The sequence below is a fragment of the Myodes glareolus genome, chromosome 1, assembly GCF_982192425.1.
Source record: "Myodes glareolus chromosome 1, mMyoGla1.1, whole genome shotgun sequence".
Classification (NCBI taxonomy): Eukaryota; Metazoa; Chordata; class Mammalia; order Rodentia; family Cricetidae; genus Myodes; species Myodes glareolus.
In genome coordinates this window covers 110,965,540-110,993,185 of record NC_142026.1, presented here as the reverse complement: position 1 = coordinate 110,993,185, position 27,646 = coordinate 110,965,540, and the positions used below count along the sequence as shown (strand labels likewise).

The 27,646-nt window shown below is 41.0% G+C and overlaps 1 protein-coding gene across 1 annotated transcript in view; it reads left to right on the top strand.

The window, feature by feature from the left end:
* Moxd1 (monooxygenase DBH like 1) overlaps positions 1-24,765 on the top strand; it is a 78,595-nt gene extending 53,830 nt beyond the window's left edge. Inside the window, exons 5-12 of the mRNA XM_087911407.1 lie at positions 2,580-2,759; positions 3,051-3,153; positions 5,099-5,265; positions 6,286-6,477; positions 8,533-8,592; positions 11,723-11,865; positions 22,343-22,511; positions 23,420-24,765. Coding sequence (XP_087767533.1) covers positions 2,580-2,759; positions 3,051-3,153; positions 5,099-5,265; positions 6,286-6,477; positions 8,533-8,592; positions 11,723-11,865; positions 22,343-22,511; positions 23,420-23,587 — 1,182 coding nt within the window. The 3' untranslated portion in view covers positions 23,588-24,765. The remainder of the gene's footprint in view (positions 1-2,579; positions 2,760-3,050; positions 3,154-5,098; positions 5,266-6,285; positions 6,478-8,532; positions 8,593-11,722; positions 11,866-22,342; positions 22,512-23,419) is intronic.
* The last annotated feature ends 2,881 nt before the right edge of the window (positions 24,766-27,646 follow it).

Here is a 27,646-nt window from a genome sequence, read left to right as displayed (position 1 = left end):
GGGGCAGAGCTAACATGATTCCTTCTCTCTGTCCAACCCCTCCCTGCCCCTTGCCTTCTTGCTCCCACCCCCTTTACGTTCCAAAGGATTTTGCTTCTTCCAAACTACTTTACATTTTCTCTCAGTCAAGTCTGCATCAAGCTTCCTTTCTGCTTTATAAGTAGCTTACTCCTTTTTTCTTTTTTCTTATTTTAGGTTATACCTTCAATTTGTAAGCTGTAGATGGAGCCATAATTAAATTTTCCTTGAAGCTCTGACAGGTTCACTAGAGACACATTGGTTTTTGTTCTCTTTAAGAAAAGGATTATATTAACAGGCCTAGGGACCAAAGGGCAGGGGTAGTGAGGAGGTCAGGAGATCCAGCACAAGACTTCCCGCTTGATTCAGCTTCTCTGATGGGAACTTTGTGTGGTGCCTCTTGCTGCTTGTGCCCCAGAGACTCTCCTGGAGTTAACTCGTGATGCCATTTCTCTCCTACCGGCTGTCTCTAGCTAGGCTGATTGTAGGCTTTCATCCTCCGTCCCACTGGTAGTGGCTTGTAGCGTTGGTGACTTTCCAACACACCTTCCCGCCACAGCATGTTCTCATTAGCAGAGACTCTGAGATCAGAACAGTCTGGTTTCTCATCTTTATCTCTCCATGACTACAGTATTTGTGGCTTGTTGCCTACTCTCTCCAAATCTCAGTTTTCTCATTTATTTGATGAGGACAGTGAGCATTTATCTATGCAGTTTAGAGACCAGATATAGGAACAAGGAATGATCCTGTGGGTGGTACATGAGAGTTGCTGGATAAAGGAGAGATATCGTTATTCAAAGAAGGCATTGTAGTCTAGAAGCTTGATATTTGTTTCAATGCTTCCTGCATGAACAAAGGTAATGTTTACAAAGGTGTTTAGAGCTCCCGAATCTCACCCATCACCCTGCATCACATACTCTTCACTCACTCTCACTACACCTTGATGAAGGTGTCTGCATCAAGCCAGGGCCTCCTTGTTCTTGTGACTCCCTTCTGAGTTCTGTTTTGCAGAATTCTGTGCACACTCCAGGTTCTGCTTGAACTTTCCCCAGACATGTAACAAAAACCTTGCATGGATTTGAATATCTGGCTGTTGAGATCTATGTTTTTGGCTTATCTTCGTGGGTGAACTGAAGTATCCAAATAAGTCTATAATATCACAGGACAGTTCATAGCGGATATGGAAACAAAAATTTTGAAAGAAGTTAGTTAGACTTCTGTGCAATCGTGGCTAATTTTATAATCAGGCTTGAACCATAACTGTCATTTCAAGCAAATGAAGAAATAGTTTATGCCTCCAGGACTTATGACCTTTAAAGATAATCAAAAACAAAGCCAGATGCTACCTTATTTCTACAACTGGGGGCCAGAAATGTGCAAGTAGGTAATATGAAACAGAATTGGATTTAAAAGGCTGAATCTCATAGCAGCTTGCTCCAGACCTCTACCTGCTACATCCCTGTGCCCCTTTGGCTATTTGGATTTTCCTCCCAAAATGAGAAAATCTACAGAAATAACAGATGCAATGTCCTAGGAGGAAAGGGCTAAAGATGCTCCGTCTTGATCTGCAGCAAGTGTTTCTGAATGCAATGCCTGCAAGTGAAGAGAGAGATCTAAAGCCCAAGTGTAGCTGAGCTCTGAGAAGACCAGAACTACTGGAGTATAGCAGGTCCTGCTGGAGCTGATGCCCACACCCACAACCCAGGCTCCTGTTTCATCTGGGTGTGAGGATCTCTGGAAGGGCGCCCTGCTCAACTCGTTCTGGGAGGATTCATATGTTCCTGGAGGAAATAGACACAAGCATCTTGAAGGACACAAGTCCATGAAGGAGACTTACAAAGATGTTGATGGAAAGGAGCTCGTTCACATGGTCCATCGGTGCCAATTACACTTTCCCTTTTAACTGGTTTCAGATCCACCTCATAACTCAAGCACTGTCATAGTAGTTCATCACTGATAGTTGGTTTTTTTGATTCCCAAATTCCACCTCCCCAAATTGCTGTTAGAATTGCAACTTTATCATTAAAATTAAAATGTCCATTATTGAGCCCTATTTCATGTCCAGTCCATGTATATAGAAAAATGACCAAGATATCATCTGTTACTTCAAGTAGGGTAAGAATAATATTTTGAGGTGAAGAAGAGAGAGACAGAGAGTTTGTACTGGTAGCCTTGATATATATTTTCTACAAAAGGGAAAAATAAGAGGACACAATAACAATGCAAAGTGAGGGGGGCCTGAAAGAGAGGAAGATGTATTACAGAAGGGAATGGAAATAGACATGAGTTAGACATGATGGAAAGAGAAGAAAGTTGGTGAAACCCTGCAACTCTTGAAACACACGATTGTCTCATATTTGTTGTCACCCAGCCATCTAGCATCATCAACAGCACCGCCACCTTCAGGACAACGCATACTTAGATCTCAGTTCCCTTTGTATAACAGAGAGGGATATTCCTTTGAAGACCAAGCAATCGGTGATGCTGTTTCCATGCTCCCTCTGGGATGTTATAAGGCGCTATTGTTTATGACAGCCTCCCTCTTATTTGTATCTGTGTAGGTTGAGCCGGTAATAGAGAAAGGCCATGAGAGCCTGGTCCACCACATCCTCCTCTATCAGTGCAGCAGCAGCTTTAACGATAGTGTTTTGGACTATGGCCATGAGTGCTACCACCCAAATATGCCTGATGCCTTTCTGACCTGTGAAACTGTGATTTTTGCCTGGGCCATTGGTGGAGAGGTAAGGCTAATGATGATGACCAGTTTGTAGCCAGTTACCTGATTGTGCTTCTCCTACATGTATGGTTCTAGTAGAAACACACCATTCTCGTGCAAAAATACATAAAAATTTACTGATATTTTTAAGTCTATAGGAAAAGATTCTTTCCTTAAATGGTTATGTTTGATCTGTGCTTGATGAACAGTATTGTTCTAAAAGCTGAAGTGTCATGGGGGAATAGTTGGGTTTAGGGACCAGCACTCTTAGGGACTTTCACAGGTTACTGTCTCATGAAGTTTTTTCCATATTTAGGGATTTACTTATCCACCTCATGTTGGATTATCCCTTGGAATGCCATTGGATCCTCATTATGTGCTTTTAGAAGTGCATTATGATAATCCCACACATAAGAAAGGTAAGTTCTTTCTTTGTTTTTAACTGCCAGTTTTAAAAAGTCAGGTAACTATTGTGTGTAACATAGTTGAAGTGAAATATGATACTCTGTAAGAAAGTGTTAACCTGTACATTTGCCATCCAAATTAAGATGCTTTTCGAAGCAAAACAGGGTGCCATTCAGAATGACACTAAGCAATAGCCATTAACCAGTAACCCATAGGCAAATGGGTATATATGGTCACAAGTCCTAAGAATACATTCTCATATTTCTCACCAGGAAGTAGGAAAATGGAAGTTCCTTTTGTGATATAAATTAGTTCCAAATACATGTGGTGCTTTAAAAATCCCCCTTGTTCTCTCTCTCTCTCTCTCTCTCTCTCTCTCTCTCTCTCTCTCTCTCTCCCTCTCTCTCTCTCCATTTCTGTGATTGTGTGTGCAGACAAGAGGTTCATTTTGGATTCCTTCCTCAATTGCCCTCCACCTCATCTTTTGAGACAGGATGTGGGGGTTTGGAGAAGAATTGCACCCATAGGCGTCTTTGAATACTTGCTCCCCAGTTAATGGATGCATGCTAAAAAGGGGACTCAGGACATCCTCACGCTTGCAGATCAAGTGCTTTGTCAAGGGAGCCTTCTCCATCCCTAAACACGTTTCTTTCTAGTTTGTACATATGAAACAGTTACTGCCATCCCTCACACTGAAAACTACTGGCAATTTGTTGTTTGATAGGCTATCCACAAGTGTACTAAAGAAATATCTGTGATGAAAAACTGTATGAGAGAGGTAGCTATGAGGATATGCACTTGGTTTCTGAATTTACTCATACCATTTTTCAAAGCAAAAACACTTAGGAGATTCACTGTGCATTTGCCAATGAAAGCAATCTTAATTATTTTAATTCACATTTTTCCCAGTAAACACCAAACATCAACCATGTACTTGTTCTGTGCTTAAAGAGTAATATGAGTGAAAAAGATACTCTCTCACTCATAGAAGTTGCAGTCATGGCAGTGTATACTGGTGCATGCCCAATTCCAGCACTTGGGACCTGGTAGAAAATGATTGTCTGTTTGAACCCAACTCAGTCTACCTAGTGAGACCCTGATGCAAAACAAAACAAAATGACACAAACAAAAGTTATGATCTTGTAGGGAAGAGAAGCAATTAAAATAAAACCACGTTTCTACCAGTCGATACAAAAGGGGATGTATCTGATAGAACGAGAGTATTTAATTGTTGACCCAATTAAGTCAGGAGAATGTGGTGGTAGACTGTCAAAGTTTTCCTTGTAAAAGCAGATTCTTCATAGGTATATGTCGAGGTACCTCTGGGAAGGATTTCAATTAATTAAAATTAATTACAGGTTTATAGTATCTAGGTCACATATTCTCCCTCCTGTCAGTAACATGTCATAGCAAAGAATTTGTTATTTATCTTTTAACTCCACAATACCCACCATGTAACTGTTCACGCATCAGCCCTTAGCAGCTATTCGATGAGTTCAGTAAGGACGAAGAGAATGTTAGCAAACTGTACAGAGGGAGCCTTTAGTAGTTTGCTCAATCTGTAGATGATTTCTATGCTGAATAGTTTTTACCTATAAGTAAGAGGAGAATATCACCCTACAGCAATATAAAATAAAACTTCTACACTTATTTAATCTTATGATGAATGACTTTAAAATTTTTGTTCTGCCATTGTGTTAGAGAATTGTGGAATATATCTTGTGAATAGCTCAAACATACCCTTGGTAGCGCGTTGCATGGGCCTATGGTAGTTAGAGACAACATGGTGACGTATGTTCTAATTTCTGTTCACAAAGCTAATTTTTATCTTCCAGTCATTTCTCTTTGTCTTCCTATTCCTTGTGAGATTTTAATTTCCATTAATCAGTCCATTTCAAAGGACTGTGAAAACTGCTTTTAAAGTATCCCAGTTCTCTTTGTCATTTGCTGTTGTTACAGGCTTGATAGACAGTTCTGGGCTGAGGTTTTTCCATACCACGGACATAAGGAAATACGACGCAGGAGTTATAGAGGCTGGCCTCTGGGTGAGCCTCTTCCATACCATCCCTCCAGGGATGCCCGAGTTCCGTTCCGAGGGTCACTGCACACTGGAGTGCCTGGAGGAGGTGAGCGGTGCCACAGTCTAGAACCTGCCACCCCCAGCTTAATGCATACTCTTAGACACCGAGGTGGGAAAGTTTCCATGCATGTTTATTATGCTTTCAGTACTGGCATCTTGGACAGCCACCGGTGTGATCCCAGTAGGACTGCCTCTTCCTACTGCCTCTTTAAATCTTGGCTGCCTCTTCTAAATCTTGACGGATGGAAGAGAAGAATGAAGGATGGCAGAATAACCAGGGTGTTTTCTCCTATCTCGGTTGTTTTTGTTCCTACTTCCTTTGGGCATTTTATGATTTTTCTTCCTTTGTGTAGTTTCTTTTCCTTTCCCAATTTTACCTGTTATTCCCATACTTTCCCATTATTCACTTTGGTTTTTCTCTTTTCCTCTGCTTTTTAATTTTCTTCTTTCAGGAAGAACAAGCAATGCAAAATACATGGTGCCGAACGGAAATTGGAACCTTGTAGGCATTTCATGACTACTCTCATTAACAGTTTTCTCTTGAATCAAAGCATTTCAGTGCGGATCATATTTCTGAAATATGGGATTTTGCAAGCATTTACTGGCGAAGCAGAAAGATTATGTTCAGATGAGCCACTCAGCCCCCACCATTAAATCACCATGACAACACATATCAGCTGTAGAACCAGGGTGAATCATTTCATTCCACTGGGGAAGATGCTCTTTTCTATCTGGGAACAGGGTCTCCTTTTGAGAGGTTACATTTTCCCATTAGCGACCTGTAGCTGTCGTCTTCACTGGGCCACAGTTTGTCTCTTCACAGACCAATGGCAGTGGAGAGAAAGCCAAGTTCACTGTGGACTGGTACCTTTCCCTTCCTTCTCCTGGCAAATGGTGAGCACAAAGACAGAGGTCAACAATCCACATTCAAAGTGTTTGGCAGCTCAGGCTTTTACTGAAATTGCTTCATCTTTTTTTTTTCCTCTGTCAATTGAACCTCAAGTATGCCTGAACTGTCTGAGCATGCCTTCCATGGGCTAATCGGGTCCTCCTCGCTGTCCCGCAGGCCCTGGGAGCAGAGAAGCCAAGTGGAATCCATGTGTTCGCGGTTCTTCTCCACGCTCACCTGGCAGGCAGAGGCATCAGGCTGCGTCATTTTCGCCACGGGGAGGAAATGCAGTCCTTGGCTTACGATGATGATTTCGACTTCAATTTCCAGGAGTTTCAGTATCTGAAAGAAGAGCAAACAATCTTACCAGTAGGCATGCATGCTCTTTGTCAGAAAATGTTGTGTCTTGAGGCTGATCTCCCAGGATGCAGTAGGGATCCTGCTCGCCAAGAGAATTGCTCATCAAGTTCATAGTCTTGAAGCCACCCACTGTGGGTGTTGCATACATCAGAGGGAATGCCTTTGATCTGCTTCCCAAACTGGAAATTCACTTCTCTTAATATCCCCTGGAGGCTATGCAAGTTCTTGATTAAAGAAAGAAACAAAACAAAACAAAACAAAACCAAGCAACCAAAGGGTTCAGATTCCAATCCCTGACTAGTGATTCTTTGGGTTACAATTATGATAATGGTGAAATTGCACATTATGATAGATTGAGGCTGGGACACATTTTATCAGTTTCATTTTCATGAAGAATGAACCTAGGGATAATTCTTCCTTTAGAAGAGCAGGGCTGGAGAAATGACTCGGTGGTTTAGAGTCTTGCTGTGTTATCGAGAGGACTTGTGTTCAAGTCCTCAGCAACCTTGCAGAAATGATACAGCCCTGAATGTCTATGACAGGCATGTTGTGGGACAGAGATGGGAAGTTCAGTGGCCACCCAGGATCTGTGATTGCACACATGCACGTGTATGCATGCACACACACACAAACCCAAGGAAAGGTATCAGACATGGTTAACTCTTCTTTACGAACCAACTTTGTAGCAGTTCTTTGGGTTATGGTGTCCCAAGAGAATTGTTTGTCTTACAATAGTAAAACCTTTCATTTTTCCTTAGTTGATTTGATGCATTGTCTCCCTTCAAATATTGTCCTATGCCCATCGGACTCAGTAGTCATACAATTTCCTAGCCTTATATAGAGTACTAAAAGTTAAATATTTACACAATTTGTGAAATGACAGTGACATACGTGTCTTCTCTAGGTGAGTGAGGCTTGCAGTAGAATTTTTTTGGATGAAGTGAACTGTCAGGAAGAAGACAAAATGTTAGAAGGAAGTGTGAAAAACAGAAGAAGCTAATGAAGAGAAAGGGTGGCTTTATTTTTAAATGATCACATTTTACTCATCGCTCTGACTCTCTATACCTTTTAGAAATTTTTATATACCTTGACAGATGTAAGATGTCCTGAGAAAGAGTGATTTGGTGTGACTCTTTCTATACAACACTTAGTCTCATTGTGTTCGTCTCATGACTGGCTATTCTAGCGCATAGCTTTCTAACAACTGTGCTGTGTTTAGGGCCTTATTCAAGCTGAGAGACTGATCTTCAGGATCAATGAGGGAAACCAGGGGGCTAGTGCCAGAGATGCTGGCCTCCAACCCGTGAAGAGTTAGTTGTTCCACGCACTTAATAGTATGCTTCTTTTTCTCCTTCTTCTCCTGGGCCCTGAGTATTAAACTCAGGCTGTTACACTTGATAGCATGAACTTTTATCCATTGAACCATCTCGCTGGCCCTTTAAATCTGCTCTCAAAAGTCGGGATCTCATACAGTTTGTGAAATGACGCCAGCAGAAATATCTACGTGGCGGGAAGCTATAAAAATGTCACCATTCTTCATGTCGGCTGTAATGTTCAAAAAGTTGAAAAAACACTAGCATAATAAATTATTAATAATTTCTAAGGAAGGAAGAACATAACTAAAGAGCTTTAGGGATGATCATGGGGGCAGAAGCAATCACAGCTAGGATCTTGACTACTATTTCGTTACATGTTAATCTCTACGAAAGAATGAATGCTAATTATATCATCAAATCTCCTCCAAAGAGCTGTGCAAAGTAAGTCCTATTTTTAATCACTGTGCTTGGATGAAAAATTTGTGCCCAGATTGTTCAGTTTCTTACCTAGGTGTCTGGCTAGAATACTGGAGAGTCTGGTCTGAACTTAAAGAGACCTCCTGTTTGCTTTCTTGCGGATTACTCTAACACACGACGGTTAAGCATAGCAACATCTTCTGAATCAAGCTGCCTGATGCTTTCTCATGCAGTAACTATAAACTGCTGATCTAGCAATTAGACAGATTAGATGGATTAGATGGGCAACACGGCATCAACTCTAACCTGAAGGTGCTTGCTTTTGTTTCAGGGAGATAACCTGATTACTGAATGTCGGTACAACACCAAGGACCGATCTGGGATGACTTGGGTAAGAAAATACTATGCTTAAAGTTCCTTTAAAGAGAGGAAGAAATAACCTTTGATTTTGAAGTTGAGAAGTCCATTCTTATCTTGAAACAAAACTCTGAAGGTCTTCATCACACAGCATCATAGGGGGGAAGGAAGAGCTGTGTTAGTGTCTTACCAGACTTCAAAATCCTGGTGGCTCTACAGGAGAGAGTCTGCTGTGATTTACTGACGCTCTGGGGAAGCTGTCCCTCCTTATCTTCATCCTCACCAAATAGAAAAGGCCCTGACTAGTCTCTGCACTCCTCGGGTCTGCCTGGGTGTTCACTTATTCACTTAGCTAAATCCAGACTTCAAAAGGAACAATGAAGCACATTAACCCAGCGTTTCCGACCCAAAGAGACATCCAATCCCTACAGATTTACTGGGGACTTCTGCCAAATTCTCAGGAAACAGATATTTCACGCCTTGCTTGGTCTCTGCTAGGAACACAAGTAGAGGTCATCTCCCACCAGCTTATTTTATGAAGAGACCACCATCTTCACTCCAAAGTGAACTAGGCCAATATACTGACTGGTTGTTTTGCGAAAGACTGACTGATTGCATTCTGTTTTATAAATCTGTTATAAGTGGTTTGAGTTCAGATAGAGAATATAAAGTTGAAAAATCAGAAAATACATCCTGTCAATTAAGAGGTTGAAGGAAAAAGATATGTCTTATCTAGAAGAATCAGAAAAAACCTTCCTAAAAACCCTAAGCCTAGGAGGAAGAAAAAGGTAGTAGCCAGGACTAGAAAGGAACTGCAATACCTGGATCAAGGGCATATCTAGATCCAAGTTAGAGATGATCAAATCTGTAGCTGATCTTAAATCAAATTTTAAAATATTTCTTCACATTTGTGAAGAATGCAGGGTCATTTTTTATTACTGCCTCTGTTGGGTGTTGTGTTGAAACGTCATGGTGCCTCATGGCAAAGAATGAACAAAGGACTATAAGGACCACAAAGGAAAACCCAAGCTCTCCAAGTGTATATTTAACCCCAATTGCAGTTAACTGTCAAAGAGCAATCTCAAGGTTAAATAGTTGAAAATAAGAAGTTACATAGACATAAAATTCAATACTAGACACACTTAATCTTGTAGATAAAAATATAAATATTTGTATGAGACAGTAAATGACTGCTAAAGAAATTAAGAGACACTGTCTTCATGGACAGTATGTTCAAAGTATGCTACACATTTAAACAAAATACCCCTGTTAAACTCAGTGCAGCGTACAAATTAATATACAGCAATGAAAAATTTTAAAAAAATCAGTAAAACTTAAAAAGGAAAAACTAAATAAAAGGAAGTGGTCTGTAAATTCGTGTGATTCCAGTAAAAATAATTCAGGGAAATGTCATAATTTGGGGGGTATGCTTATTAATAAACATTTGCCTAGTCACCACTAAGATCCTCTCTTGCTTCACTTTTTCAAAAAATGTTAAGTAAACTTGGAGGAGCGAAGGGTCAAGAATAGGAAAGACTGTGGAAGAGAGTGAGGTGGGGCTAGAGCTAAAGCAAGCTGTGGTGACTGATCCAGGGGGCTGTGGGCTCTCAGTTAGAATCCCTGCAACAAACCCACTCACCCTACGTCTGGAAATGTGGTTGGAGATAGACAGATAAGTAAGGAAGGATGCTGGCATGACCAACTGCCTATAATAAGAAAAAGAAATATCTTTTTATAAGTATCCTCCTTCTGTTATTTGGATCAATTTTATCAATTAGTTTTAAAGTTCAGTAAATCATAGCAGATATGCTGTTGAACTCCCCTTGTGGACTTTCATCTCTTGAACTCCCGTTGGTCTGGGTTTCCTCTTCCTAGTGCCGCTCTTAAACTCTTCCCCCAGTTTGATTATATTTGCCTTTAATTACTTGATTTTTATAGCCTTTGCTAAATCCACCATCTGTTTCTCCTCACAGTTTGTGACTAGTGACTTTTTCTTGAGGAAAAATAACAGTTCATTGTTTCTTTAATAATTTTTGGTTGAAAGCTGGACAGAGCAACTCTAGATTCTTCAGATACTTGAAGTTTTGATTAAGATACAGTGGAGAAATTGCCGTACTGACATCCACAGGGGCTGTTCCAGCTTGCACTCCCATCAGCAATGCAGGAGTGTTCCCTTTACCCCACAACCTCTCCAACATAAGTTGTCATCAGTGTTTTTGATCTTGGCCATTCTTACAAGTGTAAGATGGAATCTCAGAGTTGTTTTGATTTGCATTTCTCTGATGACTAAGGATGTTGAGCATTTCCTTTAGTGTCTTTCAGCCATTTTAGATTCCTCTTTGAGAGTTCTCTGTTTACGTCTGTACTCCATTGTTTAAATTGAATTATTTGTTCTTTTGATGATCAATTTCTTGAGTTCTTTGTATATTTTGGAGATCAGACCTCAAAATTACCTGCTTATATTTAGAAGGCACTGCCTGTGGCCACCATAACACATAGCTGCTGATATTTATATACCTAAAGTAATATAGAAAATTCAGTTTTGCTGAGAAAATACTCTAATAGTGCATTGGAGGTGGAGGCAAGAGGGTACTGAGTTCAGAACCAGCCTGGGCTCCATGAGACCCTCACAAGCCTGAATAATTCCATCCAACTGTTTCATAACATGCAAGCATCACCAGGAACTTCCAAAATGTCTACTTTGGCAGAAGTTTGTGTTAGATCAATAGAACTCTTACAGACTTTAATAGATTGTCTAAGAAGAGCACCATTTAAAGAGATAGCAATAACACTAATTTTTAATACTTCAATATTTTTGAAAGTTAAGAGTCCTTTAAGTTAATAATTTTCAAGCCATCTACTTGAGAGGCAGAGGCAGAAGGACAGTGAGTTCAAGGCCAACCCTAGTAACATAGTGAGAGCCCATAATAAAGATTTTTTAAAAAGAGACCTGGGATAGAGCTTAGTGGTAGTGGTTTGTCCACCAACTCTGAGACCTGAATTTGATCCTCAGTACCACAAGAAATAATAATAAGTGGTTGCTTGTGAATGATAAAGACCCAGTGTGTTTCAGAGCTGGGATTTGCACAACATTCTCAACTTTGTGTCCTGTGTGTGTGAGAGCTGGGAGAAACATTACAAAATAAATCATCTCCACTTTTCAGGGAGGATTAAGCACCAGGAACGAAATGTGTCTCTCATACCTTCTTTATTATCCAAGAATTAACCTGACCCGCTGTGCTAGCATCCCGGACATCATGGAACAGCTGCAGTTTATCGGCGTGAAGGAGATCTACAGACCCGTCACGTGAGTGGCAGTGGGTTTTAGGCTTCCGAGAGAGGGTCACGTCTCCACACTGTGATGTTATGGGCTATTTGACGTGGTGCTCTTTCTAATTGCTTGGAAACTGGGAGAGTGTGTGAGTGTCTTGGTTGCTCTGTCCAAGTTCTTCCACAGTACCCTGGGGATCACTGATAACTAGGAAGACCTAAAGGATCCAGCCATTAGCTGGATAAAGTTCTTGCAAGGAAAAGATACAAATGGAAATGAACAATGGAAAAGGCAAAGTTCAGAGCGCCCAGTCTCCCAGTGGCCTGTCCTGGTAGCCACAGGGAGTACACATCTGGTTGCGATAATGTCCCGGAAGGGATTCCTCCTAGAAGCGTTCCAAAGAGCGGCTGCGCCTGGGCTTCTTACTGGGGATGCTTCTGCAGTGCCGTCTGCCTGACGCATGATGATTTGCAGACTTGACAGTAGAAAACAGGTGTAACACCAGGGTCTGCTTGTTGGGGTATCTGTTCCCGCCCGGTACCCCACAACTGGCAAATCCCAAAGAGAAATCACACACAGGACTCCATAAGGTTATAAACTGATTGGTCCATTAGATCAGGCTTCTTGTTAACTCTTATAACTTATATTAACCCATTATTCTCATCTATGTTAGCCATAATGGCTCTGTACCTTTCTCAGCTGGGCAAGTTACATGCTGCCTCTTCGGTGGTCTGCACAGGAGTGGCTGAGGAAGCTTTCTCCTCCCTAGCCTTATCCTATTCTCATTGCCCCACCTCTACTTCCTGTCTGGTTGACCCACCTATACTTCCTGCCTGGCCAATCAGCGTTTTATTAAAATACATGATTGACAGAATACGGACAATTCTCCCACATCAAACAGGTGTTCAGTATGAAGCACATTGACTCTCATGCTGACTCTTCTGATACGTTAGAGGAAGTTTCCTACCTCTAGGAACTTTACCATTCCAGGAAACTGCCAACTCTTTAAGTTGATAGCCCATAGCCAAAAGTGAACCTTGCGGTCAGACTTTAGACAGGGCCTTCCTGCATGATTTGGGTTGATTTCAAATTGACGATCATCCTGCCTCTTCCTCTCAGGAGCTAGGATTCTGGATGTGTGCCTCCACGTATAGCTAAGAAACAGGTGTTTGTGAAAAGCAGTGTCAGGCCTGCTCTGCAAACACAGTATGACTGCACATCATAGAAACCAGTATAATTAAATGTGAAGACTTTTCTTCTCCTCTTCAGATTATTATATTCTAGAGATTTGGGGATGTAATAGACAAACAGATGGACATTAAATTTTAAATAGTAGCGGTTATTATAAAACAGCAAAAACAGGGAAGGAAATGAGCAACTTTGCCAAGAGAAGAGTCAAAACCTTTCTGGGAAGGTGAGATCTGAGCAGGGACCCACAGACCCACCGGGACCCTGAGAGGAGCCAGGGACAGAAAGATAGTAAATGTATTGTATGCAGAGGAAAGAGAGTGATGTGTGTCATGATTCTGCTGGGTGTGAGAATGAACAAGACGATGCCTTTGGCTGGAGCAGAGTTGAGTGTAGCAGAGATTGTGTGAGGATGGGGAGTCAGAAGTAGCCTGGGTCACAGCAGCCATTATGAGAAGTACAGAAAGAAGCCACTATGGAATAGAAGCAAGGTCTATTTGGCTATGGTGAGAAGAAAGGACCACAGGAGGGTAAGATGCAACTAGAGTACTTACCAAGAAATTACTGTGACTGTCCACTGAAAGCCAAGGGCATCTTGGACCTAGGCATTACATCATGCTAAGGACGGTTACCGGAGATGCTGACAAAAAGTATGTGTTCTCAGGGACATTGGTACAAAGCACGGATGGTTGTTGGGAATTCATAGATGGTGTAATTTGGCTTAACTGGAAGATCTTCTGAGAATTTGGACTGTCAAAAAAGAAAGAGACTGATGCAATTAGATAAAAATATACACAGGTTTTTGAGAGTGTTTTTAAGAACAGGATGAAAACATTTAATGAAGTTGTGATAAAATGCAGACAGTCAAAGAAAATATAATCTCTGTTACAACTAAAACAAGGATTAGAAATTGTAACTAAGTGCTTTCTTGTTCATTATGTGGATATATGCTTTCCTCTGTTCCTTTTCACGCCACGCTGTGACCATGAGAGCCGAAGAAGGCATAGTCCAGTTCTCGCTAAATACCAATCAAAAATGCCTGTGTGAACTGAGTAGCAGTTCCTAAGTATGTTCATACGCATGATTTAGTTTAACCTACTTGCACATAATTCCAGTTGGTAGAGCAGGGCATGGGGCTGCACTGTTAGAGAGGAGAAAGCAGAGACTGCATTTAGGAAAGTGCTTGACACTGAGCAGAATATCGTAAATGGGAGAATTAGGGTTTACGGTCCAATGAACCCTCACTATCTATACATGGAAGAGCTTCCTGAAAGCTCACATCTTCCAAAATGAAAGTGTGATGTAATTAGACAAAAGTAAATAGGATTAATATGTTATTAATAGACATCAAAACAACATATAAAATGTGATTTTAAAAAAAACATAGGATGGGAGCAATGAGGAGTGTCAATGGGAAAAGGCACTTGCTACCAGACAAGTGAGAAACTAAGTTTAATCTCTGGAAACATAAGGGTGTGATTCATTTAAATATTTGGATGATTGGATTTTGGCACATCTGTGTGTGTCTTTGTATGTGTTCATGCAAACATGTTGATGCATTGCAATGCTGGAGATCAGACTCGGAGCCTGGCACCTGGTAGGCAAGGGATGTAACAATGACTTATACTTCTAGCTTATAAACTATTCATATCATATCACTTCTTACTTCAAGTCCATTTTCCCCTTTAGAATGTATTCTACACCCTTAGCAGGAAATTTCCTGATTGTGTGTTTATTAACAAAGATGTAAAAAACACATGACTGTATGGTATGTTTACAAATGAATGGATGCACCTTGTTCCATCCTTTGTTCTCACCTTGGATGAGCATCTCTCCAGAGTCCTCTCACTGCTGATAGGTTTTCCCAGTGTCCCTTACTTCTAGCTCCCCAAGAAATGCTATATTTGAGTTCTTACCATTTGGAATGGAAGGAAGAATTACTTTCCAAAACAAGGTTAGCTGTGGGCAGTCATTACCCAGAAAAATAGTATTTCATTTTCTTGTATTATATCTATATTTCCTAATCTAATTTAGAATTTTCCCCAGAGGTTTTCTTTTTTTTAAGAAAATGCTTTTTTTTTTAGGAGGAAGAGACTGAGATACAGTGTTTTACACATGACACTCCTGCCTCTTGCTCTGCAGTCTGTCGATGATGCTCTGCTCATCTTTTTACACTGCTCTATAAGTTCTACTTGAGGTTTTAATCATTCAATTAAATTCATTAAATCCACTTTATTAAGCCCACATAGTTAAAATAAACTGCAGGAGGAGACGATGTCTATAGCTTTGTCCAGTTCCATTGGTTCCCACTTTGTTCTGAGTTCAACTTTCCTGTATTTTTAAAGATTTGCTTTTATTACATTTAATTACGTGTATGGGGGAGGGTATGTGCATATGGGTATCGTTGCTCACAAAGGCCACAGGTGTCAGGACCCTGGAGCTAGAGCTATAGGCGATAGGGAGCTGCCATGCGTGGGTGCTGGGAATTGAACTTGTGTCCCCTGGAGAGGCGATACATACTCTTAACCACTGAGCAATCTCTATAAACCCTTACAATTTATATTTTATGAGTCTTTTATAAGTTGTGCCATGTGATTTTCTTTAGCCTTGTGGTTTCACAGTTCCCATCTCATTTCTTGCTTATTCCAATGGCTTCTGTCCAAAACCTCATCAAACATATTTGAACCTAGGCTTTCTTCTTGCCACACCGCAGCTGGAGGATTAGATGAGTCATTTTCTGCACACATATTTTGAGAGGAAAGGGTTGTAGGGTGGAACTGGCTGCTCCCTGGTTGAATGTGTGCCTTGTCTGGGCTGTGGATTTATTACTACTGTTGGAAGCCACTGTCTCTCTGCTGGGCTGAATCGTTTTCATGGAGGAACGTGTCGGCCTTGGACAGGGATGTCCAGTCTCTTGCCACCCTGGAGACTGCCTTCTGTCTAGGAGACTCCATCTGGCTGTGTGTTCCTTTCAGTCCTCCTCCAGGATTGTGCATTACTGAGAGAATGACAATTCAGTAATATTCATTAACAATCAGAAAGGTATGACGTCATGCTACATCTTGTTTTTGTTTTCTTCTTGTTTATCTGCTTCCAGCTAATGTGTTTACCCTTTGTGTCAACTGCTTGGGGGCATAATTTTAAATTAATAATAATGATGATAATTTGAAAGTGTACCTATTCAAATGTAGTCTCAGAAAATTTAACTAATATCACACTTATCCTACCTGGTCACAACATAAAGAGGCTGGCAATCCTACCTCCTCCTTAAAGTTCTGGGAAGCTGAAAATCTGCTATATGCCACTATATATTAATTTTTTATTGCTTTTTATATAAGTTCGGCTATCACAAGTGCTTCTGTGTTATTAATGGTGATTTTGATATTCATTTGCATCTGTGGCTGTTTTATTCAATACCTTTCTCTATTTCCCTGGGTGGATCCCTTTCTATAGGCTCATCACTGTGGAAATACAATTTCAGTGAGATGCAAACATTCAGAGCACAGCAAGGGGTACTAGGACCAAGCCTGACTGTTTCCAGTCCGTCATTCTATTGTTCCCAGAGTATTCTGCAGAGTAATCTTCAGAATTACAGAAAGAAAATTCCTTTAGGTCATTTATGTGTGTCTGCGTGATTCTTTTTACTTTTATAATTTACTTTTCATGTATTGTCAAGCTGAATCATTTATTTTCTTATTGAATTATAAGAGCTCTTTTTGTTATGGATATCCATCTTATGTTAGACACTGAGCCATGGATAATTTCTCTCGTTTTATAGCTTTAACTGTTTTCTGAGGTTCCTTCTATCATTTCCTGTCTTGTTTTGATTTTTTTTGAAATCCCCTTCAAGAAGTCTTTGCAAACTGTACATTGTAAATATTTTCTTCTCTGAGACTTTAAAGTTTAACTTTTACATTTAGAGGGATGATTTATTTTGAATAGATTTTTCTTACAGCACAAGGCAAATTCAAAGCAAATTTGTTTTTCAAATAAATATCAAGAACCATTTGGTGAAAGAAAACTACCTTAAGTTTTTTTTATATTATTTATTTAGGTTATTTAGGTGTGTGTGTGTGTGTGTGTGTGTGTGTGTGTGTGTGTGTGTGTATGTGTGTGTGTGTTTAGGACAACTTGCAAGAGTCAGTTATTCCTTTCTATCATGTGGTCCCTAGGGATAGAATTCAGGTTGTCAAGCTTGGTGGCATTTACCTGCTGAGCCTTCTTGCAGACCTGAAAGCTGCAAATTTAGAATTTTTGTTGCACAGCCATTTGACCGTCTGCTAACTCTGGCCTGGGCTGTGTTCATGGGTTTACTTTAGCACACACTTGATTTCTGCAGTCCTAGAAGAAGCCTTTAAATAGCAGAATACAGTCGCAAACCCCCTCTTGCCATCATCCCTTCCCAAATTAATTTTATTGTCTAGGCTCATTATATTTTCACATATAAGATTAAGACAATTTAGTCAAATTTTTAAAGCAAGCAACCAAACAAAACTCTTTAAAAAAAAAAAAACTCTGTTTGGAAACATTACAGAAAGCTCAGGATATGCAAAGGGAGCCATTAGCCACCAAATAAAAACCAGACATTCCCAATTAACAATCTATCAGCCCCTGTTTCTGTCCCTGAACAAGAAACTTGAAAACAAGCAAGCAAGCCAACATCAAGACCGAGGGAGAGTTATATGGGTTATATGGAGTCCCCGGATCATGTCGGAAAGGACCAACATGTTAGCCCTAGGAAATCTACTCCATGAACATAGTACACTCCACACCTTGGAGCATTTCCTCATTTTCTTCAACGGTTTTGAGGGTAGTTTTCCTTATAGTTTTTAGAATGGATGGTTTTCACCTGTTTTGTTACTAGGATTTATCTTTTTTGTTTCAATACCTTTGTATGCTAATGCTGTATGCTGTCTCTCTCCAGTTTCCAGATCTTAGTGTTTTTCTAGTTTGTCTTTAGATTCAGGTTCATCTTTATATACCTGCTCATGTGCTTAGCAATTTTTGGCTGTATGTTTATATTTTGTGTTGATTAGCACTATGCTTTCCCTAATTCCTACACATCCTTGTTGGTGTGACTCAAGAATGAATGTTTAGGACCACTTTCCTTTTCTACTCAGGCCTGATCCACTCTTAGGTCTCTGAGATGGATCTCTGAGATATCATCACTCGATACCTGGGACATCAGCAAAGAATCTCCGCTTCCGCTCTGGCTAGCTGGAACTGGAATGTGAACCAGCTCTAGGAGCTCTCAGAATCGTAGTTTGTGCTGTTTTTTTTTTTTCTAAATTGTTCCTCAGTTCCTCTTTGCCTATCCTTGTACAATTTCATCTTTAATCTAATTGTCTCATTACGTGAGTTTAGTTACCCCTAATACAGACTTAAAGACCCCTGTGTTTGATACTTCCCCGGCAGAACTCTGCTTTGAAACTTGCAGTACTTCCAGACTCTTTTATTCTGACGTTTGTCTCTTTAATCCATTGAGATTGTCGATTTATTGCTTGGAAATTCTCCTTTGCTGCATTGTGACCCAGGGCGCGCTCACCGACAGAGCTCCTCGGCGAACACCGTGTTCAGCTATGACGTGTGTTCATTTCCTCCAGGGTCATGGTTTTCTCCTTCCTGTTTTCCAGTCTCCTAGCCCAGACATTCTGTTCAGCTTTGTTAATGAGTGCTGGCATTTTTCACAGTAAGTTGGTGTCTGTTACTCCGCATGGCCAGGAGTGAAAGTCCATTAATGAGCATCTTGTTTGTTTTACTAATTTTTGACCATATGTTTACTTGTGCGATGGAGAGAGACTCTATAAGGCTATTCATTCAGCTGTATGGACCCGGCCCTGCTTCTTGGCTGAAGCTACCCACTTTCTCCCCACACCGCTTCCTCTTCCCAAGACGGACTCAAGCAGTAAGACCTTAGAAACAGCCTCTTCCAACTGAACCCTAGTCCCAGCAATAGCAGGGATACATGTTATTTTAGTTAATTTATTTACTTACTAATTTAATTTATTTATTTAATCCCAAATAATTTAAGTTTCTGACAGGAAGCTTAGTCCTTTTCAGACAAATAATTAGCATATTTGCCTTTGCAATGCTCTCTCCTCAGTTCTCCAGGGAGTAACTTGAGCTGTGTTGTTAGAAAACGTGGATGGTTTTTGCTTAGAGGTGATGAAAAGGACATTTATTACGAAGGGAAGTGTTGGAAGAGACAAAGTCTGAGACAAGAGGCTCAGAGAGGCTGGTGCTGCATTTTCAGGGTCCCAGTCCTCGAGCCTGGTCTCCAACTCATGAGCCATTTGGTGTGTTCTTGTCTCCCTGGCTGCCCTACCAACACTTGTAGTTACCACTTTCACTATTTTGGAGCGAAATCTCCATAAATATTAACTTATTGGCTTATTAGAGAATCAAAACTTGTAGAGTGAGCTCTTCAGAATGCTCACAGTGTTCACTTTAGCCGGCAAAGCAGCACAAAGGTCACATTTACCACACTGATCATACCAAAGCCCTTAGTAAAAGTTCACGCGCCCCCTGGTGGTGTTTCAGGAGATTGCAGGCAGATGTTTCCCCTTCCCATCCCATCCCTGAACCGTCTCCGTTTCCACTTACTAAGTTGATTTTTCTTTTTTTCAGTATGGATACCTTGTCTCTATAAAGCTAAATGCTATTTTAATAGTTAGTATCCACTATCTGGCATGTAAAAAAAAGCTAGCAGTGAATTTTAAATGGCGGAATATGCAAATTTAACGGGCTTCTTTCTAGACAAGGTTTGCTTTGTAGCAATTCTGGGTTGTAGCTATAAATCACCCTAACTTGGTTAGAAAATATTCTACATTTTAGAAAACATCACGGTATATTTAATGTAATGTGATACTGGCTGTTCCTTTTACAGTACTCAACTTTAAAGATTACGTGAAATAATGTGTTTAGGACTCCATAACTTATATTGACTTTAATGGAAAGGGGGAATGAGGACTGAAGGTGGGTTGTTTTTCTTTTCCAACCACCCACTCCCAAAGAAACACACAGAAACCTAATATATGTTAACTACAGAATGCTTGTCCTATAGCTTGGGCTTATTATCAACTAGTTCTTATGACTTAAACTAACCCATCTCTAGCAATCTACATTTTGCCGCATGGCTCTTGGCTCTGCCTGCTCCAGCACCTTTCTTCCCCAGTGGCTGCTGGTACCTCCTCCTCCAACTTCACCCTTTTCCCTCTCTGTATACTTTGTTTGGCTTTCCCACCTAGCCTTACTTTGCCCTGCTATAGGTCAAAGCAGCTTCTTTATTAACCAATGAGAGTAAAGCATATTAACAGCATACCGGGGGCTTATCCCACAGCAAAGAAGCCCTACTAAAATAGTACCGATTTTTCTTATTTTTCTCACTTCTTAGAACAGATTAAAAACAGAATTTTCAATTTTGCCACAAAAATATTACTTTTATACCCTCCACAGATTCATAAGGTTTGTGTTTCTTGTTGAAGAGATAACATCCAGGGTATCTCGGGGGGCTGTCCAGGGATTCTGAGGGGGCTGTCCAGGTTAGAAAGAAGGTGACAACAAACAAGTGAACAGAGTGTGGGAACCTTTATTTAAGCCGTGGATTCAGCAGCTGGCCATGATTATCCGTGACTACTGGCAATCCCTAAGTCATCATTTGGGACTGTTATGGGGTCTGACACATATTGGTCACTCATGATAATCCCATGTAACAACTGTGAATGAGTTAATGTAAAGTTTTGGATGTGTGAATAGTTTCACCTTTCTTTGTCTAGGAATCAATAATACACAGCCTTGAAGGGAAGCTGTCTCTTGAATATCTTTTCAGGCTGGCTAAATTACCTTCGTGTTAGCTCTTCTTGCTTTGGTATTTATAATCATGTGTCTTTTTTTTAAAAGGTGCCCATAAAAGCAGAGTATATTGGGTGTGAAGCATAATTTTCTGAGTAAATTCATTTATTTGTTTGTTTAGGTTTTTCGAGACAGGGTTTCTCTGTGTAACAGCCCTGACTGTCCCGGAACTCACTCCGTAGACGAGGACAGCCTTGAACTCACAGATATCTACCTACCTCTGCCTCCTGAGTGCTGGAATCACCCAATCAGTAAATTCTTTTTTAAGACATGGTCACATGTAGCCCAGGCTAGTCTTGAACTCACTACATAGCAAAAGTTAACCTCGAACTTTTAACATGTCTCCCTTTCTCCTGAGTGCTGGGGTTGTAGGCAGCTGTCACCACGTATGGCTTCAGTGCAAACTTAAGTCCCTGATTCAGTTCTAAATATTTTGTGTTTATCCTTGAGCAACCAGAGTAGGACACCCTGGAGAGGCTTTTCCGCAGGACACTGGGGAGTTTATTCCTGTCACACTGACTTTCAAGAACCTGCAGTATTCTTTCCTGTGTCATTAGTAGTGTCATCCATTCAGACACTAATACTCACGGGTTAGGCTACAATGTTAGCTGGAGTTTTCAAACCCTGGGAAAGCATTCTGCAGCAAAATGATTGTCTAAAAGTTAATACCACTTGCTGGGTTCCCGTGCTTTGATGGATGGCCCCACATCCATGTGCATATATGCATCATTAACTGGACTTAATGGGTTGTGAACGAAAGAAAAGGAAAAGACATGAACTTGGGAGGGGGTGTGTTGGGGCATGGGGTGATCATATATGTATATGATCGTATTTTGTTGTATGTGTGTATGAAATTCTTAAGGACAAAGGAGATTTGGACAAAAGAATCTAAGATCAAAACAAACTTCCTGGCCACAAAATGTGATCAGTGTAGGGAACTGAAAACTATAAAGATAGCCTATAATTTCACCTGAAGCTACCAAAGTAAAAGTCGTGACCCGTTGTGTCTAAAGAAGACAAACCACTCCTTTCAGAGCCTCTTCATTTGTTAGCCTGAGAACCCATGAAGCAGTGCAGAGCTCTTGTCCTTGCAGGAAGCCCAGGTTTGTTCCTCAGCACACAAATGACAGTTCACTGCCATCCATAATGCTCCAGTTTCAGGGAATTTGACCCGTGTTCCAGCCTCCCTTGGCACTAGGTCTGCACATGGTAGACATCCATGTAGGCAGCCCAAGCACTCATACACATAAAATAAATACATGTATAAAGAAAAAGAATAAAGAAAGGTGCCTTATTTGGGGTAGATTTCTGTAACAAATAATGGGTTCATAAATGCTTTATATGGAATTATTCTTCTATTTAAAAAATGAGCAAGCAAGAAGTCTAAGCTAGAATGTTGAAAATTACAGGAAATGCAAAATGTACTCTGCTGTCATGTGATGTACTGAATGCAATTGTGATTATTTAATTTCAGGACATGGCCTTTCATTATCAAAAGCCCGAAGCAATATAAAAACCTTTCTTTCATGGATGCAATGAACAAATTTAAATGGACTAAAAAAGAAGGACTATCGTTCAACAAACTTGTCCTTAGCCTGCCCGTGAACGTGAGATGTTCCAAGACAGACAATGCGGAGTGGTCGGTAAGTCCCGCTTTCATCCTCCGGGAACCTGGTTGTCACAGTTGGCCTGAATCCCATAGAGGAAAATCTAGGCTTCAGATTGTCATCCATTGTTCAGCGGTCTGGGTGTCCTTTCCTGTTTGATCATGTTAGCTTGCTCAAAGATCATCTGAAAGGATGGACAACTTCTGATTCCTGAGAACTCCCTTTGAAGAGAGAAATTTATTCTGAAACTGTAGTTGTGATGAAGTGGAATAGATTGGGCAGCTTAGAAACCACGGGGACCTACTTGTAGCTTTTTCAAAGTAGTATCTGGTCCTTTTACCCACTCCGTCCTTTCCAGGACTAAAGTTTCTACCTCATCTGATACTTTACTTCTTCAGCAAGTGCTGCTTGTCTCCTAATCGCAGCTTGAAGTGGACTTGGATAGGCGAGTGTCTCGGGTACTTTTTAATGCAGTGATAAGACACCATTGCTAGAACACATATAGAAGGAAGAGTTTATTGGGGAATTAGAGTTTCAGAGGGCGAGCCAATGGCGATCGTGTTAGGAAACTTGTCAGCAGGCAATCAGGTATGGTGCTAGAGCAGTATCTGAAAGCTTACATTCTTATCTTCTTATCAAAGTAAGAGAGAGAGAGAGAGACAGAGACAGAGACAGAGAGAGAAAGAACATATATAGAGAGAAGCAGAAAGAGCTAACTGAGACTAGCATGGGCTTTTGAAATCTCAACGCCTCCTCCCCTTGATAAATACACTCCAACAAAACTGCACCTCTAATCCTTCCTAAGTGGTTCTACCAACTGGGGGTGAAGTGTTCAAATATATAAGCGGTGGGGACTACTCTCCTTCATACTGCTGACGTGAGCTAGGCCACAGCCTTTCTCTTACACAGCTGCTCACAGGGACTGCCTTTTTTTTTCCCCTCAGATTCAAGGGATGACAACAGCGTTACCTCCTGATATCAAAAGGCCCTATAAAGCAGAGCCGTTGGTGTGTGCCATGTCAGCTTCTGCTCCTCTGCAGGGCGTTTTCTCCCTCAGGTTGCTCGTGTGTTCTCTGCTTCTTGGAAGTATGCTGAGCACCCGGGGCTTGTGACTGTTGTACTTGGTGACGCTAGAGTCTGGAATCAGAGACAGCCTTTAAAGTCAAGTTAAAGACTATGTTCACGTTGGGCCCGAAGAGACGGGTGTGAAGAGCACGGAGACTTTCAGTACGCACACTGCCTCCATTTTCCTTCGCAGGGTACCCGAACAATGTCACTGGGGTTCTTAAGAGTGTCCTTGTAAAAGCAGGTATTCTGTGCCTATGATTAGTAAAATGAAACAGACCCGACTTAATTGCTTTGAAAGTTCGAGAAGTCAAGTAGAAAGAAAAGAATCTTTCATTTTTCCCCCTTTATTCTGTGTTATTTCAATACCCATTGTTCAGCCCGACACCCATCCTTCTTTTCGTCAGTAACATCAAAGGAATGCTTGTGAATTACTCTGTGCTCCATCCTCCTTCCTAGGTGTAACTTGCAAGTGTGAGTACAGCCCTAATCCCTCTGACACTGCCCAGCCCCTGTGTTCTCTGTGACCTCTGACCTCAGTGCTTTCGGTGGTACCACTCCTGTTTCTTCACTTATCTGAGTCTGTTGGTACCCAAACCCACATCAAAGTATCTCCCTGTCTCTGCAGTATGGCTCTGCTGAATTTTTTTCTTAAACTCTTTAGCGCTCTTAAAACAAAGAGATTTTGATAAATGTAGAGATGGTGGTAGCTGATTGTAGGGTAAGAAAAAAATACAGATGCCTGCAAATTCTTGGCTATGAAGGGTCCTAGATGAGATCCCAAAGGAGAGCAGACAGGGTGAGCAGACAGGAAGCCATGGGGTCTGTTAGGCTCCTCACTGCTGGGTGTTACACACTGGCTCAATCTGAATCATATTTCCTATGATAGATTTATTTTTATATTAGTTGATGGACTGACTTCCAATATAAAATTCCCACCAACTGAAGATCTTATCACTCTTTTGGTCTCTTTGTACTAGCTAGTTAAATTTTGTTTTATGTCTTCTATCATTATCTATGTGATCCATATTCAGGTCATATTAATAAACTTAATGGAATTAAAGTTTTTGTATGGTATCATTGTGTGGTCCTTGAGGGAACCAAGTGGTTGTGTACTGATGTCAATAAAAGCAGCTGAGAAACTGTATTTTTTCCACTTTAAGCCAGTTCTGTCCTCCAAATATAAGCTATATTGTCATTTAAATAAATATTATGTTTTAGAGTGTTTGCTTCTTGATTCAAGAATTTTTCAATGTTTGGGAACTATTGATATATTCTGTGGTTGATTTTATTTCTTTTTTGTATGAATATTTTATAACAGAATCTATGATTTTTCCACTTGGATATTTGCATAAGAAATATGCAAATATTACCTCAGATAACCCCTGGTTGAAATTTCATGTTTAATTTTACTTCAGAATTTCTGGATCTGAGGTATCAAAACCAAATGATTTCCATGGTAAATGAAGCGGTACTCTATTTATTGTCGTTGTTCTTGGTAAGGAACAGGAGCACACCCAACCATAAAAGAACAAAGAGTTTTGGGAGCTGGCTTGTGAGGAGCCAATCCAGCAGAACTCTTTTCACTGCTGTTGCTAACCACAAAGCTGGCACTGTTGCTCCCCAAGGGTTTTCTTATGACTATATATGGCTTTGAGGAATCACATATAGGCTGTTAATAGATGAGATTATGGAGGGGGAATTCTGCACAGTGCTCATTAAGTCCGAAGTTGTTTGATACAATACTAAGTAGACTTTCTTGTACAACCTGTGCTTCTTATTCATGGTCTTTGCGATGCTATCTTGGACTAAGCCAACACAATGTTAGCTGCTTCCTAAGGTCTTCAGGTAGAGAAGCCTAATGCTTAAGGGATTTTTTTGAAATCCAAAAAAAAATGAAATAACCTCTGCTTTGACATGTAAGGGAGATGTGAATGATGAAATTCAGAATTCACCATGGTTGAGCAGGCTTTAGATAACCACATTTTTCTGAAAAGGTCCAGGAGGGGTCTTAGCACTGAAAAGACCAACATCCTCAGCAGAGGAAGCAGATATATTGAGCAGCCTTAACCTGTGGTGAGGGAAGAATTGTCTGTAATCTGTCAATCATATTTTAAATAAATGCTGATTGGCCAGGCAGGAAGTATAGGTGGGAAAACCAGACAAGAAGTAAGGTGATGCAATGAGAACAGGAGAATTCTGGGAGGCAGAAAGCTCCCTCTGCGACTCCTGTGCAGACCACCAAAGAGACAGCATGTAACTTGCCCAGCTGAGAAAGGTACGGAGCCATGTGGCTAATGTAGATAAGGATAATGGGGTAACATAAGTTATAAGAGTTAACAAGAAGCCTGACTTAATGGGACAATCAGCTTTATAACTTATAGAGTTCTCTGTGTGGTTGATTTTCTTTGCGACTTGCTGTCTGTGGGGTACCGGGCGGGAACAGATACCTCAACAAGCCGGCCCTCATACTACAAACCTGACCCTGATTCTAATGGTGACAGAAACCAATGAAAGGACATTTGGAAACAGAAATAATCACATTGCACAGTTTGCTTTAACCAGACTCACTACAGAACATGAAGACTATTTCTGGTTTTCTGTATTATAAGCACCATTAGCTTACTTAGAAGAAAAGTTCTCCTACCTCTGAGTATGTCTCTATAACTGATTCAGTATAAGAGGAATTAAGGAAACAATCCCATGCATTTCTGTGAATTCTGATGAGTGTTGATCGCTGTCTTTAATATTTCTTTGACTTTGCGGACATCAATTTATTTATCTTGTATTTACAGGGAGAATAAATTACTTAAACACAATGAAAGGTTAACAGCGATGAAGCTAGGATGAAGAGGGCAGGGCAGCATTGTACAATTCCTCAAGTTATTTTTGTTTGAAAATATTTCAAAATGAGAAGTTACAAATGCAAAGTAGAGAATAAGGCAGCTAATGTTGACTTATTCCAAGGTACACACAGTCAACTGAGCCCTCTGCCCTATGTAGTAACCCGACATTTGGGGTAACAAAGAAGAAGATTGGGGGCCGGGCAGTGGTGGCATATGCCTTTAATCCCAGCACTCAGGAGACAGAGGCAGGTGGATCTCTGTGAGTTCAAGGCCAGCCTGATTTACAGGAGCTAGTTCCAGGATAGACCCCAAAGCTACAGAGAAACTATGTCTCAGAAAAGAAAGGAAGGAAGGAAGGAAGGAAGGAAGGAAGGAAGGAAGGAAGGAAGGAAGGAAGGAAGGAAGGAAGGAAAAGAAAGCAATTGGACTAATTGTTAGTCTTCTGCTGTCACTTTAAGAACTAACCACACCCATCCCAGCCACTTTGGACCTCCCCCGCAGCCATCTTCTCTCTCGTGTGTGTGCATGCGTGTGTGTGTGTGTGTGTGTGTGTGTGTGTGTGTGTGTGTGTGTGTGTTTGTCTTTGTTCTCTCTATGTTTGTCTATGTTTCCTTTTTTAAGTAATAAATGTCTAGCTTTATGAATAGCCTTATGTCCATTTACTCTGCTGTCCACTGCATCCAGCCTCCTGACTCTGCAGCTCACCTGAGGACCCTGACTCCCCCGGCTGCATGGCGCTGCCACTTGCAGCTGCTTCGCGAGCTGCCTGGGACATCCCACCATGGTATTATTTTTAAAAGAACAATATTAGTGCCAGGACTGGAGAGATTCACCCGCCAAGGGCCAGGGTTCCAACTTTACCTTTTGTCCGGGACTCTGACCACCAACATCCGGGATTGAATCGGACTGAGGGCCTTCCTCAACACCGCCAACTGTCTGGACTCCTTCCTACAAATAACACCGGCTTCTAATTGTAAGTTTCCTCACTCCAGCCAGCTTATCTGAGCCTTTTTAACCCGGGATTGACCGGTCCTCCCGGTGTTTCTGGTCTTGGGGAGGGGTACTTTTCCGCCCCGTCGCTGGCGTAAGGCTTGCATCCTGTTAAGCCCATGCATTCCCTCACCTGGTGGCCCGTGGCCTCCAGTTGTCTTCCTCTCTCATTTCATTCTGTTCTTCTTTCTCATCTTTCTCACGGAAAAGGCTGATCTGGTTTGGCCTATACCCCCCACACGTGGATTGAGGACGCTCACCCACGTGTCC